This window comes from Saccopteryx leptura, chromosome 2 (assembly GCF_036850995.1).
Source record: "Saccopteryx leptura isolate mSacLep1 chromosome 2, mSacLep1_pri_phased_curated, whole genome shotgun sequence".
NCBI lineage: Eukaryota > Metazoa > Chordata > Mammalia > Chiroptera > Emballonuridae > Saccopteryx > Saccopteryx leptura.
The window spans coordinates 80,798,325-80,812,181 of NC_089504.1; the positions used below are offsets into that span (position 1 = coordinate 80,798,325).

General features: G+C 35.0%; 1 protein-coding gene across 3 annotated transcripts in view; it reads right to left on the reverse strand.

The window, feature by feature from the left end:
- The window catches only part of MLLT3 (MLLT3 super elongation complex subunit), a 295,635-nt gene that overhangs the window by 107,002 nt on the left and 174,776 nt on the right, over positions 1-13,857 (reverse strand). For all 3 annotated transcript variants that reach the window (XM_066368259.1, XM_066368260.1, XM_066368262.1), the window contains exon 4: positions 12,603-12,746. In XM_066368259.1, coding sequence (XP_066224356.1) covers positions 12,603-12,746 — 144 coding nt within the window. The remainder of the gene's footprint in view (positions 1-12,602; positions 12,747-13,857) is intronic.

Consider the following 13,857-nt stretch of genomic DNA (forward strand, 5'->3'; position numbering starts at 1 on the left):
TAAAAAAAAAAGAAAAAAGGCCTAACTCAGCTACTCCTTGCTTGACTAATCATTTCAGTATTTGATGCCTGAGTTTACTCATCTGCTGAACAAGGTGCTTGACATTATATCAAAGAATCCCTTCAGTTACAAAACTGTATATATATGTATGTTTTCTTCATTTTTATAAACAAAAAAAAAAAACAACAACCCAATAGAGATGAGTCATTTGTCCAAAGTTACACAGCTACTAAGCGCCAACGCCAGCACCAGGAAAAAAGTCTTTTATAACAGAGTCTGTCCATCTAACTGGTATGCTATGTATGCTTTCTTTACCAAAAGAAATCAGGATAGGTATTCAGATAATGGAGCAGTGAGAAAGTTTCTGCGTATCTCAACAATTCATACCTTCAAGGCTGATTAATAGCTTGCTTGGATTATTGCATTCAAGGCTGATTAATCAAGTGCAGCATTATCTTTGTGTCTGTGAGACAGCCACCCTGAACTGCTCTGCAGTGCAGAGGCACATACGTCCTTAATTAACCTCAATGTATTTTCTTTTTTTTTTTTTTTTAAATGGTAACTCAGAATAAAATTTTAATTATAATATTTTTTGAATCAGAAAGAAAAAGGAACTAAAGCCAAAACTGGGAGTATGCATATAAACCACGAAAATCTCTTCAGGAGAAGAACAAAACAGCAAGAACAGGATTCAGATAAGACGATGCCAGGGTGTAATGCGCATGAAGAGAGAGAGAAGCTCAAGAAACCTGACCCTGGGGGAGGAGCCCGATGGTCAAAAGAAATGAACTATTGTCTAACCACTGTGATGTACACCTGAAACTAATACAAAATAACACTGAGTGTAAACTGTAATTGAAATGAATTCTAAATAAATGTTTAAAATAAAAGAATAGAAACCAATCTAGGAAGAAAAAATATAGAAGGGACATTAAAGAAATAAGACTCAAAAAGAAAAAGTTCCAGCCCCAACTCTGGGACTTATGTGAAGAGTCAAAACAGATCAAGTGTATCGTAAAACTGGAACATAGCAGGAGGCATTCCTACTAATGGTGACTGTTACTAAGATCTAGAATACCCTTGGTCTGGAGTTAACTACGCTCTCTTCACTAAGGTATTCAGAGCTCAAAATTATCAGAAAAGAAAATACCACTTATTTAATTTTTACTTAAAAAAATAATAAATCACTGCCCATTTTGTGATACCTCTTTTTGTGACCATGTCCTTTCAAAGAGTTACCCTGGTCTCATAGTCACTGACATTTGAAGCACAATGGTCTTATCAGAAGTCCACTTGCTCCCCATGTTTAAACCAGACCTTTAGATACCTATCGATGTTGAATAATAGTGTCATAAGCTAAAAACACAAAGCAGACTGGCAGAACAAGAGACCAGACTAAAGCTTTGAAAGGACATGGCTATTCCAATCTGCTGTACTGTGAGAACAAATTTTCAGGAAATTTTCACTTGTTATTTCCCCAGGTCACTCCTGCCCAGACTATCTCAGATGAGGTAGTTGTGTTCTACATCAAAATCTGCTTTTTGTCTGAATCTATAAACAGTGCCACTACTATGCATGATTGTCCAGATTGTACTCTGTACAAGAATGCTTGGTCAATGGGCTGATGACAAGCTGAAATCCAGCTAGGTTATACTAGTCATGCCAGGTTCCTTGGGCTGGGGCTTCGTGGGTTAGGAGAAGTGGAAGTACTTATTTCTAATTTGGCCAAAGACACCACGGACACCATATGCTTAGACTTGTGTCAATACAGCCCCCCCAAATCCATCCTTTAGTCACTAAGAGTCAATGTTTTTTGTTTGTTTGTTTGTTTGTTTTTTAGAGTCAATGTTAAGACTGAAATTCACAAAGGTAACTAAATTTTTATTATAACTTCACTTTTACTCCATGGTTGAATGAACTAGTTTGTTTTATGGTTAGGGTATCCTTATGTTTAATATAGTAAGTAAAAATATAAATATTTCATGAGATCTTATCTATATAAAATATACAATATAAAATACAGTCACTGCAGGGATTATATCAATTTATTTTCTTCTTCTTGCATATTTAGATAGTCTATGTGTTTCTAAAATTAGCACATACTTATTTCAAAATTAAGTAAAAAAATGAATTCTTCCTGGAAGCTAAAATATGTTCTTTCTAGTGGAGCGCCATTATTGTGTCAAAGACTTGGAATAGAAATGTCTTATTTTTACTTTTTTAGGTGTAAAAAAAAAACCATGGTTTATATCAAAGCATAATAAAAGCCTGTAGAAAAAAAAGAAGTAATTTCAATAAAGAAAACAATTATTTGCTGACTGCTGACTGCTTAACTATGTACTAACATTTTATTTAATAATCTCAAGTGGGAAGAAAGAGATATTATGCTTATTTTAGATTTACACCAACCTAAACCCCAAGGTAAATCAGAAGCAGATCCGAAAATTGAATTTGTGTCTTCAGATTTCAAATCAAACATTCTTTCTATCACATCATGGCTATGTCTCTTATGGGAATCATTATATCAAACCACTTATGATTTATCCTCACTTCTCGAAAATTAAACACAAATATCTATTTCAAGAGACTCAGACTTCTATTTTTAAACAGCAACCTAAGACCCTGATCACTGTCAGGTTTTCTTATAATTTGTGGAACAAGAAAAATTCAGAAAATAAAATGTTAATCATAACTTCCTTCTCCCTTCTCTACCTCCTACCCCTAAATTGTTTTTACTTAATATTATTGATTAGTAAACCTCCAAATAGCCAATGTGGCTATTTTGAAAACAGCTGCTCTCACACGCACTCCTTTACCATCCTAGTAAGGGAACAGACTCAGAGAGATTAGACAAACTCTGTATACAGCTTTGAAACAAGTGCATAATGACGTTCATAATGAACTACCTGAACTCAAAAGGGAGAAAGAAACTGAACCAAGTTTTCAATTGTAACATTTTTCTATTTAAAAAGAGAAAGAATTGTTCATTTTTTTATTTGAAATTCTCCAAGATTCACATCCTTTAATTCGTTTTCTTTTCTAGTAATTTCTTACTTTCTTGGCTTTTTGGGCACTGGGGGCAAGAGCTAGGGGCAGAGTGAAGTGATGGTTTTCTTTCAGATATCACAGCACTTCCTTTCAAGATTAAGCTAAGACCCCTACCTATCGGCAGCTAAAGTGCGCCTCTGGGGAGACGTGTCACAAGAATCATGGCACACCATCCAATACCAACAGCTTGAACATGCAGCAGAACTCCTCCTAGCATACATTCCAGGAACATGGACCTGTTTCATTTTTTGTGTTGTTTTTTATTTTTCATTTAGCCTTTGCTCAGTTTATGCAGTAAGGGTATTTGAGCTTCGCACTGATTGAAGAATGTGCCCCTATTTTTCCCTCTCTTCCTAAAAAGGTAAATAGGTAACCAAGAAGGCAGGAAGACTATCTTATAACACAGATAGTTTCTAGTACAGATTTTCAAAAGTCTGTATCTATCCTGCAATCAATTTATGTGACCAACTTTCAGAAAACATTAAACCATAAAATGACTGAATATGCTGAATAACATAAATAACTTCTAGTACCGTGACCATGCTTTCCCTAAAGATTTATGAGATCAATGTTAAGGCTCAAAACTTTAACATCCTATTTATCATTTTTATTTTCTACTTTCATGACTTAATTTTAGGAGGGGGAGGGAGGACCAAAGATAGAGAAAGGAGAAAATACCAAATATGACGGAAAATTAACCTCAGCTCTGAGAAACCACCAAATAAATAAGGCAGCCTGCTTGATCTTCCATTTATTCAAATACATAACCTTTTATTGGTGCCGGTGGAAAACAGTGGCATCCTTTTATTTTTGAAGCAGAAAATTATAGAATGATAAGTATCAGAAAATAACAAAAAAGAATACTTGCCCCAAAACAAATATCCAAAACATCACTGAAACTGTCCAGTAACAGTCACTAAAATAATTTTATGTATTAAATTTTAGAGTCATTTAAAAAATAAGCAGCCATCCATCCATGTCTGGGTACTGCTGAGATGAGTTTGCCACAAAAGCCACTTATATTTTTAGAAGCCAAAATCTTGACAAATCGGTTCCTAAGAACATAATTTGTTACACGTTGAAAAAAATTCTGAAAACACAGACCTTGGTTAAAGAGGCTTCCGTATCATTTTGTAACCTTTCCAAATGTAAGCATGTGGGAAGAGTACCCATAAATTCAAGTTGAAACTGAAACACTTAGAATATTTCCAAGTTGAAATACATTAAAATGTGGTCTTTGAAAGGAAATAAAATGGTTTTTAAACATATGAAAAGATGCTCATCATAACGCATAAGACAAACGTGAATTAAAATGAGATATTATTTTCAATAATCAGATTGAGGGAAATTTTTTCATAAATTACCATGTGGAGAAGTTGGTATTCTCACATATTGTTGATGCAAGCACAGTATAGTATAACTTCTTTGGCATGCAATTTGTAAATGTATATCAAAATTTAAATTTCATTTTGCCTTGGAGTCACAATTTTACTTCTAGGAATTTATCCTACAGACATATTCATCATGTGCACAAAGAACTACGTAAAAGGTTACTCAGTAGCTTCACTGACGGCCTAAAGGAAGATTCAACTCACTGTATGTTATTTTGTACTGAGTGTATATTTACCTATTTAAAAAGTTAAAGTTTTAAGGTGAGAAAATGAGATCTGTACCTTTTATAAATTAGAAGGGTTCTAAACTCTCCTATTAACGGCTATAGCAAACCACCCTATACAAGATTCATTCCAGAACACTGAGATAAAATGCTATGTTCAGATGGTTTGACATAATGGCATTAGTGAACACTCCTTATCTTAAGATGTCTTTGGCCTTTTAATAAGCAGAACCCCTTGTTGAGAGTCCACTATGGATTTGAATTCCACTTTACAATAAGCAGAGCTTTAGAACGATTCCATTTTATTCCTTGTAAAAATATACCATATATTAATGCAACTGTCACTCTGAAAAACAGGACTGCTTTATGCTGCAGGCTTAACAGACTGGAAGCATGTTCCCCATGTCTTCTCCAGCAAATCTTGCCAAATCGGCGTCTGAAATGTCCTATTGAAACAGGTGGTGTCTGAACAGAATTGGATTTCTGCCTATAGAAACCCTAGTTTTAACAACTGTTGTGGTTAGCTTTAATTTTCAGTCCTCAAAATTAACTGCTTGCCAGTGATTCAGAAATAGACTGAACAACATGTTTAGACTTTGCCCTGTTTAATTGAGGAGAAAAGAAAGAAATAAAAAAGAAAAAGAAGCCACCAACACCCTACTACTATCTCATAAAGAACAACAGAACCAAAGCCGACAACTTGATTTCTTGGCCAAAAAATAAAAGAGAGTAGCTGTAAAATAAATTCAATTCTCCCAAAATGCTTGTCTCCTTTGTGCTTTCTCAGAGAAACATAAGGATGCAACTACCTGCTGAACAAGCTACTTAGGGAATATTCTTAACTCTAAGAAGCCTTTAATCCAGGGGTCCCCAAACTACCGCCCGCGGGCCGCATGCGGCCCCCTGAGGCCATTTATCCAGCCCCTGCCGCACTTCCAGAAGAGGCACCTCTTTCATTGGTGGTCAGTGAGAGGAGCATAGTTCCCGTTGAAATACTGGTCAGATTGTTGATTTAAATTTACTTATTCTTTATTTTCAATATTGTATTTGTTCCCATTTTGTTTTTTTACTTTAAAATAAGATATGTGCAGTGTGCATAGGGATTTGTTCATAGTTTTTTTTATAGTCCGGCCCTCCAACAGTCTGAGGGACAGTGAACTGGCTCCCAGTGTAAAAAGTTTGGGGACCCCTGCTTTAATCTGTTAGAAATTTAGAGTTAAGAACATCATTTTTCCAGAGAAAACGTATATCTAAAAAAATGATATTCCAAATAGACGTCTGCTTCACTTTATATAAATGGCAAGTATTAAACCCCATGAAGAAAGACACCATGGGCTAATCTTTAAATCTAACACAGGTCCATCAATGTGCTGGTCACACTAACTGGTGTAACCATCTTTTCCTGTGAATATATTTAGAATAGGTTACACTATAAATAACGAACTTTTTGCATTGTACCTTTAAGTTTTTGATAAAAAAAAGTTGTTGAAGATCTGGTGATTTTCTAAAGCAGCAGTCACAGGAAAAGGAACCAAAGGGCAGGGTATCTACTCTGAGCCACATAACACGGTTACACAGACCCAGTGAGGGAAAACACTGCCTGGTCCGTTTCAGAGATGATGAACTGACATTAAAAAGGATGTAATAATTGTCTTCAGCTAGAAGATAATACAACTGAAGTTTTCACTCAAATCTGGTGGATTTCAAATGTTTTCCAATTGTACCACCCTCTCTTGCCAACAGGAAACCTAGTCAGTAGAATGACAGGTTTTAGTTATATGATGTACACTTACGTATATTTTTATTTTACCAACACCCAAAAGAAAAACTCATCCTCTTTCAATCAAATGTGACAGGTGTCAAACCCTTGTGCAGTTTTTCAGTAGGACTGAATTTCAGCTACCAAGATTATCAATTAAACAGAAAATCATCTATTGTGATCATAAACCCCTTTTTAAAAAATCCTGCCATCTTGAAGAGTATATTTAAAAATCACTCAAGAAGGATTCTCAGTTCATGTTTTAAAAAGCATATAAGACTATCTCAGTGGAATTGAGAGGTGCTTCTCCATGGATACACTTGATCCTTTTGCTTAAAATTCAAGAACAAATAAATTATATCAAGTATTGCCCTCAAGAGTATATTGTTTACTGTCCTTTACTCTGGCTACCAATCAGAAAAAACAAAAAACAAAACCCCTCAAAATAAAGGCAATCTCCTTTCAGAAGCTCTCAGGTTGTTCTCTTCCATTTCCTGATGTCTACCTTCTGTCTTTTTCTTACCTAAGGCTTGACAGAAGCTAGACCTTAAACCAGTAGTTCTCAAAGTGTGTGCCCTAGAAGATTTTCAGGTACTCCCTATGATATTCCAGAGAAATATGTGCCTGTTGGGGACCAAAAAACCAACCGGGTTTTTGGAGTTTAGATTTTTGGGGAACAGAGGTGTGGGGAATTGGCTGTAAGCTGACAGTCTGCCCAACCCCCATCTCACTTGCCTGATTAGGTTGCAAAAGGCTGTTAAACTGTGGTTCTGGATTGTTTACACTACCCCCATGTTCCCCAGAAAGACTGAAGGCAAGTTTCTTCTATCCTTTGTTTGGTGTAAAGTTAAGATGATATGTATGGTGGGGGTTTTGGATTGATGATTAAACATAAGGAATTGTCTCTTGAAGCCTTTTGAATTTCTATAAAAGAAGAATATGTGGCAATACCTAAAAAAACTTTGAACATTTTACTACAATTTTCAACATCCTATTTATGTGAATTAGGATTTTCTACCCTCAACACAATTAGAAAAAAGAGAGAAATTCTTCAATGTGTTGATGAGGAAATGACAGTTTGCCTTTCAAATAGATGCCCAAACATTGAAGAAATCACTAGGACACATCAGGCTCAAGTTTCTCATAAACATAAGAATGAAAAAACTTAACACATTTGTGCCAGGACCTGCCAAATTTACTAAATTTTACTAAGAATGTATCTATATATATAAAGATAACATTTTTGTCGGTTTTTTTATTTTTTAACCCCTCTTTTTTACGAATTCTAAAAGGCATAACTCAAAAAATGTAACATAAAAATGTTTTTTAATGTCAGAATAAATTTAATTTTGTCATATCTATTTTGTTTAATTACCATAAAAGCACGCTTGGACTTTTTTTTTTTCTTTAATATTTGACTTAATTATTATAACATATTTCAGAGAAATTTGTATATAGTGTGCCTACAATTATTTGTAGGATTTTAAATGTGCCCCAACTTCAAAAAGTTTGAGAACCACTGCCTTAAACCAAATCTACCAACTTCCCTAGCAAGCTCCAATAAAGTCACTCACTTAGAGAAAACTATCTTCAGGGTTCTGTAAGTGAAATCATTCTCTATTTCAATATTCTCAGAAACTAGTATTTAAATCTAAATGTGTTCTTCCCACAAAAGTTTTTCTTTATGCTTTTAGAGCAAGGATATCCTTAATATTAGGCACTTGTTCAACAGTAGAACTGGAAACATCTTTTCAAAGGGGAATGTACACTAAGATTTCTCTAAGACAGCTTAGAAAAAAAAGTTGCAACATTTTGTTTTTAAATCCAGTGAAAGAAAGAGAATGTTATTGACCATAAAAAGGCTGTCATTGGCCCTGGCCAGGTAGCACAGTTGGTTAGAGCATCGTCCTGATATGCCAAGGTTGAGGATTCAATCCCAGTCAGGGTACATACAGGAATCAATCATGAAAGCATGAAAAAGTGGAATGACAAATCAATGTTTCTCTCTCTCTCCCCCCCTTTCCTTTCTCCCTAAAATCAATAAATTAAAAAGTCATTTAGCTCTAGGTTTATATTGATAGACTGTAAAGTAGAAAAAAATTCTGCAATTTCTCAAGATTCTTCTGGTGAAAAGTTCTTTGGAATCATTTTTTTTTCTAAGAGCTGAAAGCATTTTTCTAAGATGATGCCAGCTCTACAAACAACCTTTCTGATCTCTTAAAAAGCCAAGTTCAACTTTTAATAGTGCTATGTACCTTAGGTTTAAAAGAAAAAAAGTACAAGAGAAAAAGAACCATAGCCAAAACAGTAGTCTTACTCTACTCGTGCCTCAAGCTGTACATAGTAATTTCACACAGTACATATGCAGAAAGGATTAATTCTTTCTTTTAAAAGTAGAATATACACATCTATGCAATGGTTAGGTATAAGAAACACAGTACCCCCCACCTTTCACCTCAAAATCCAGTGGGAAAAAGAGTTTATCTCAAGAGATACAGTTACGAGCAAGGTTTCTAATAGACACCAAAAACAAAGGCAGAAAAAGCAAAAAATAAACAGTAGAAATACATCAAACTAAGAAGCTTCTACACAACAAAGGCAATCATCAACAAAATCAAAAGATAAACTATGAAATGGGAGAAAATATTTGCAAATAATATATTTAATAAGGGGTTAATAGCCAAAATATATAAAGAATTCAAACAGCTCAATAACCAAAAACAAAACAAAACAAAACAAAAAACCAATCTGATTAAAAAATGGACAAAGGAACTGAAGAGACACTTTTTCACAAAAGACATATAGATGGCCTATAGTACATACAAGGGTGCTCAACAACACTAACCATCAGAGAAAGGCAAATCAAAACCACAATAAGATATCGCCTCACACCTGTTAAAATGGCTATTGTCAAGAAGAAAAGAGACAGTAACTGTTCCTGAGGATGTGGAGAAAAGGGAACCCTCATGCACTGTTGGTGGGACTGTATTTTGGTGCAACCACTATGGGAAACAATTTGGAGGTTCCTCAAACAATTAAAAATAGAAGTACCATGGGATCCAGCAATGCCACTTCTGGGTATATATCCATAGGAAATAAAAACAGGACATCAAAGAGATATGTACCTCCTATGCTCATTGCAGTATAATTTACAATACCCAAGATATGTTAACAACTTAAGTGTCCATCAACAAAGGAGAGATGTGTGTGTGTGCATGTGTGGCATGTGTGCGTGTACGTGTGTGTGTGTGTGTGTGTGTGCGTGTGTGTTTAAATAAATAAATAATTAAATATTACTCAGCCATGAGAAAGGAGGACCATTTGGGACAACATGAATAGACCTTGAGGGCACTATGCTAAATGAAAGTCAAACTGAGAAGTCAAATACTGTATGATATCACTTACATTTGGAATCTAAAAAAGCTAAACTAATAGAAATAGAGATTAGAATGGTAGTTGCCAGGGAATGGAGGAAATGGGTGGAGAGTGTTGGTCAAAGAGTACAAAGGTCCAGTTAGTTATAAGATGATTAAGTTCTGGAGATCTAATGTACTGCATAGTAATTATAATTTATACTACTGAATTATATACTTGAAATTTGTTAAGAGATTATATCCTAAATATTCTCACCACAAAAAGAAATGGTAATTATGTGACATAATAGAGGTGTTAGCTAATGCTATGGTTTGTACAACCTTAAATTTAAACAATGTTATATGGCAATTATATCTTAATAAAGCTGAAAAAATTTTAATAAAATCAAAATGTTCATAAATCAGTACTCAAAGATAGGCTCAATTTATATGAAGACAATGATAAATGTTTATATATCAGATAAAAATAATACAAGCTAGCCAAAAATCCAGGTAAGACAAAAAATGTGTAGTCCTCTATACATTCTCACATTTCCATAAAAGACTAATCATCCCATATGAAATGAAAAGAATCTATGTGATTACCTTTAGTTCAAATGAGTTTTTAAGTTTTAATTTTATCACAAAATTAACTGGAACCACCAATTCCTTAAAGAATTTATGTCAAAAAACTGGTGTGCTTGAATATTTCACATTTCAGCTCACTATGTTAGAGTTGTCAGGACATAATCTAAGTCTAGTAGGAAAAAAATCTGCTAGCTTCAAACAGCACTTAAACTCGAAGAAGCAAAGTTAGAAGTCAAGGAAGATAATTCTGAGATAAAGGTTGAGTATAGTAAAAGACAGAGATCGACTGAAAACCTTATCAGGAGGCAGGAATACACTCCACTGCATTATCAATGACCTGTAACCTCTGCTCCAGCTCATAGGCAACCCTTGAGTACTCTGGGACTAAGTGGTTGTTTTAAAAAGTTCTTGTGTCATATTTACTTTTTCCTATGACTCTCATCAGAAGCCTGGTATACTCAAGTTCCATAATTCACAAGCTCCAATTACCTACCTAACTGCATCCCCAAGAGAAATAATTGAAGCGTAAAATGCCACTTTGGTAAAACGAAAAATAACGAGAGCTAGGATTTAAAATGGACCAGTTCATTTTTAAGGGCATAGCCCTCGATAAATAGTATATTGACATTGTGCGCTTAGTAATTATAAAAAGAACGAAATAGAGTTCCTTTTTATAATTAAAAGAAGCATCATTTCCTTAATAAATATATAATAAATTCTTAACTTTTCAATGAATTGCCTTCCATCCAAGTACTAACCAGGGCCAACCCCGCTTAACTTCCAAGATCAGAAAAGATCCAGTTCATTCAGGGGGTTGGTGGTATAGTAAAGGGTAAAGGGGGTCAAATATATGGTGATGGAAGATTTGACTTGGGTGGTAGGCATACAACGTAATATACAGATGATGTAGCATAAAACTGGACACTTGAAATCTATACAATCTTATTAACCAATGTCACCCCAATAAATTTAATCCAAAAAAATAGTTTTATTACAAAAGCCCATTTCTTTTTTTCTTTTTTTTTTTTCACTTGTGAGATTCCTTTAGTCTCAACTGGTGGTGGTAGGGAACCCTGAGATCTCCTGAGGATAAAATTCAAGGAGTCTGTGAATTTGAATAGAAAAAAGTTAATCCTTTGCTTCCCACATTTCCATAGGAAAAAAGCTCACTTCTTTTTGAAAATACATTTCCCCATAAAATACTATAAGTGGTGAATCATTTTCAAAGCTGGCCCAATACCTGTTTAACCCACAATCTACTGACATAGTACAGTACGAAATAAATTGTGGTAAAGAACTTGCAATGTCTCAAATGCAAAGTTCAACTAAAAGGATAGGAGCTTGGCAAAACAGAACTCCAAAAAATGGACTTCAGGGGTTCCATATAACCCAAAATGTTCATACAATTATATTTATGGCTGTTTTCTTAAGAGAAGACCCATAGCTTTTCTGAAATTCTCAAAGTGGTCATCCATAACCCCATACAGGGAAGGAACATCTATGCTATATAAAACCCAACTCTTTCCTACAAAGCCCTCAGGTAGATTTTAGCAGTGTTTGAGACATCTTGAGGATTTATGGTCTACACAGGCTTACATATAATGTTAAGTTCATGGGTGCAAAAGTATCAAAAAGCTTCCAGAAAAACAAAGTGAATTAAATTCTAGATTCAACATTTTAAGGGTTCTGAACTGCCAACATAAGATGACACCGGAAGTAGAGGCTGATGATCCCAATGGGATCCATTGTACAGTAAATTTTGACCAGTTAATAGCGTCTGTCAGCCTACATAGCCACAAGCAAACATTTCAGAATGTTTATATTTGTAAGAAATCACATATTTTCTACATCCTAGACAGATCACACAGGCAAAGATTTACCACACCTTTGTCACCATTATCTTAGAAAGGGAAATCCATCTTTACCTACATAAAATTTAAACAAACAAAAATGTGTATTTAAACAATTCAAACATGTAATATGATTGAGGGTAGTTTACTATTTGGACTTTTTGAACTGCACAGACTATAAGGCTATTCTATCCAACAATGTAAATTCAGATTAATGTCTATCTACTTAAAAAGTTATTGTTTGCTTAACTCTTTATCTCAATTCATGTCTATAATTAAGCCATTATGGTATCTCATCTCTTTTGCCTCTCTTAAAACATTATTGTACTTCTTAACACACTGGCAACTAGTTTTTATTGGAAGGCTTTTCACCAGACAGTAGCACTCACCCCTCCTGCCTTCAGCAACTTTCTTCTAAACTCCTCTGTGGGGTTGTTGAAAGTAAGTTTTTCACAGCGGAGGTGATTCACTGGTGGATGGCCTTCAAGATGCAGGAATAAGTCATAATCAAAGCGGACTTTCTTAGGTTCTTCCTAGAAGTTGAAAAATATTAAGAAAATAAAAAGAGAGAGTTAGGTATAAATAGAAATTTAGAAAGCAAAGGTTTACTTCTCATAAACAACAGAAAAGAGCCAGACATATAACAGCTAAAACGTCAAAGAAATACTGGGGGAAATATTACCATGGAATTATCTACAAAGCAAAATGAAACTATATGATAAATTGTTTCTTATGTTAGGGGAAAACCAAAAAGAATAAACTCATCATCTTTCCTGCAAGCTTTCAAGTGGTATGATACCACCAGCACAGCCACCCAACCAGAATCCTAAGCAACCTGAAGCCTCTCCTTTCCATTCCCACTCCACCTCCCCATACCCATTATCAATACCCGCATTCTCTCTCCTAAACATTTCTTAAACAAGCCCTCTAACCCGTACTGTGTGGGTAACTGGGCTCAAAAAATACAGCCATTTCTACACAGTAGCCTTTCACAAAAGCTACATGACGGGGGAAAGCCTGTACTGAGCTGCCTGCCTCTGCACGAACCGCCTGCTACACTGTGTTTTTGCCATCTGAACCAGCCCTTATAACGGAGTACAGTCGTCCCTGGCCATGTTGCGGTTCACTTTTCACAGTCTCACTGTATCGCAAATTTTTAAATTGTATATATCTAATTTTGTATTGCGAATTTTTTGTTATACCACAGGATTTTGCGATATATAAGTATTTTTATATATTTATTATTTTAATTTTTTGTGGTAAAATAAGCAAAATAAGTGTGGGAAAGGTTAATAACAGTGTCGGAAAGGTTTGTAAGAGTGTGGGGAGGGTTTATAAAGGCTTAAAATATATATAGATCATAAAATAAATATAAGGTCTCTACTTTGCAGATTTTTGCCTCTCACAGTGGATTCTGGAATGTAACTCCCACGATAGACAAGGGACCACTGTACCTGGAATCCTATTTCAACCAATGACTACAGCTTTCCCCATCTGATTGGAGCTGTGCAGCTGGAGCCCCATCAACATCTTCATTGACCAATTAGGGTGGCTCCATCCTGACCAATCAGGAAAGAGCCTTTGAACCAATCAAACTGTGAGAACTTGAAGTCCTCATCTGAATAAGACAGACTGGTCAGGGAG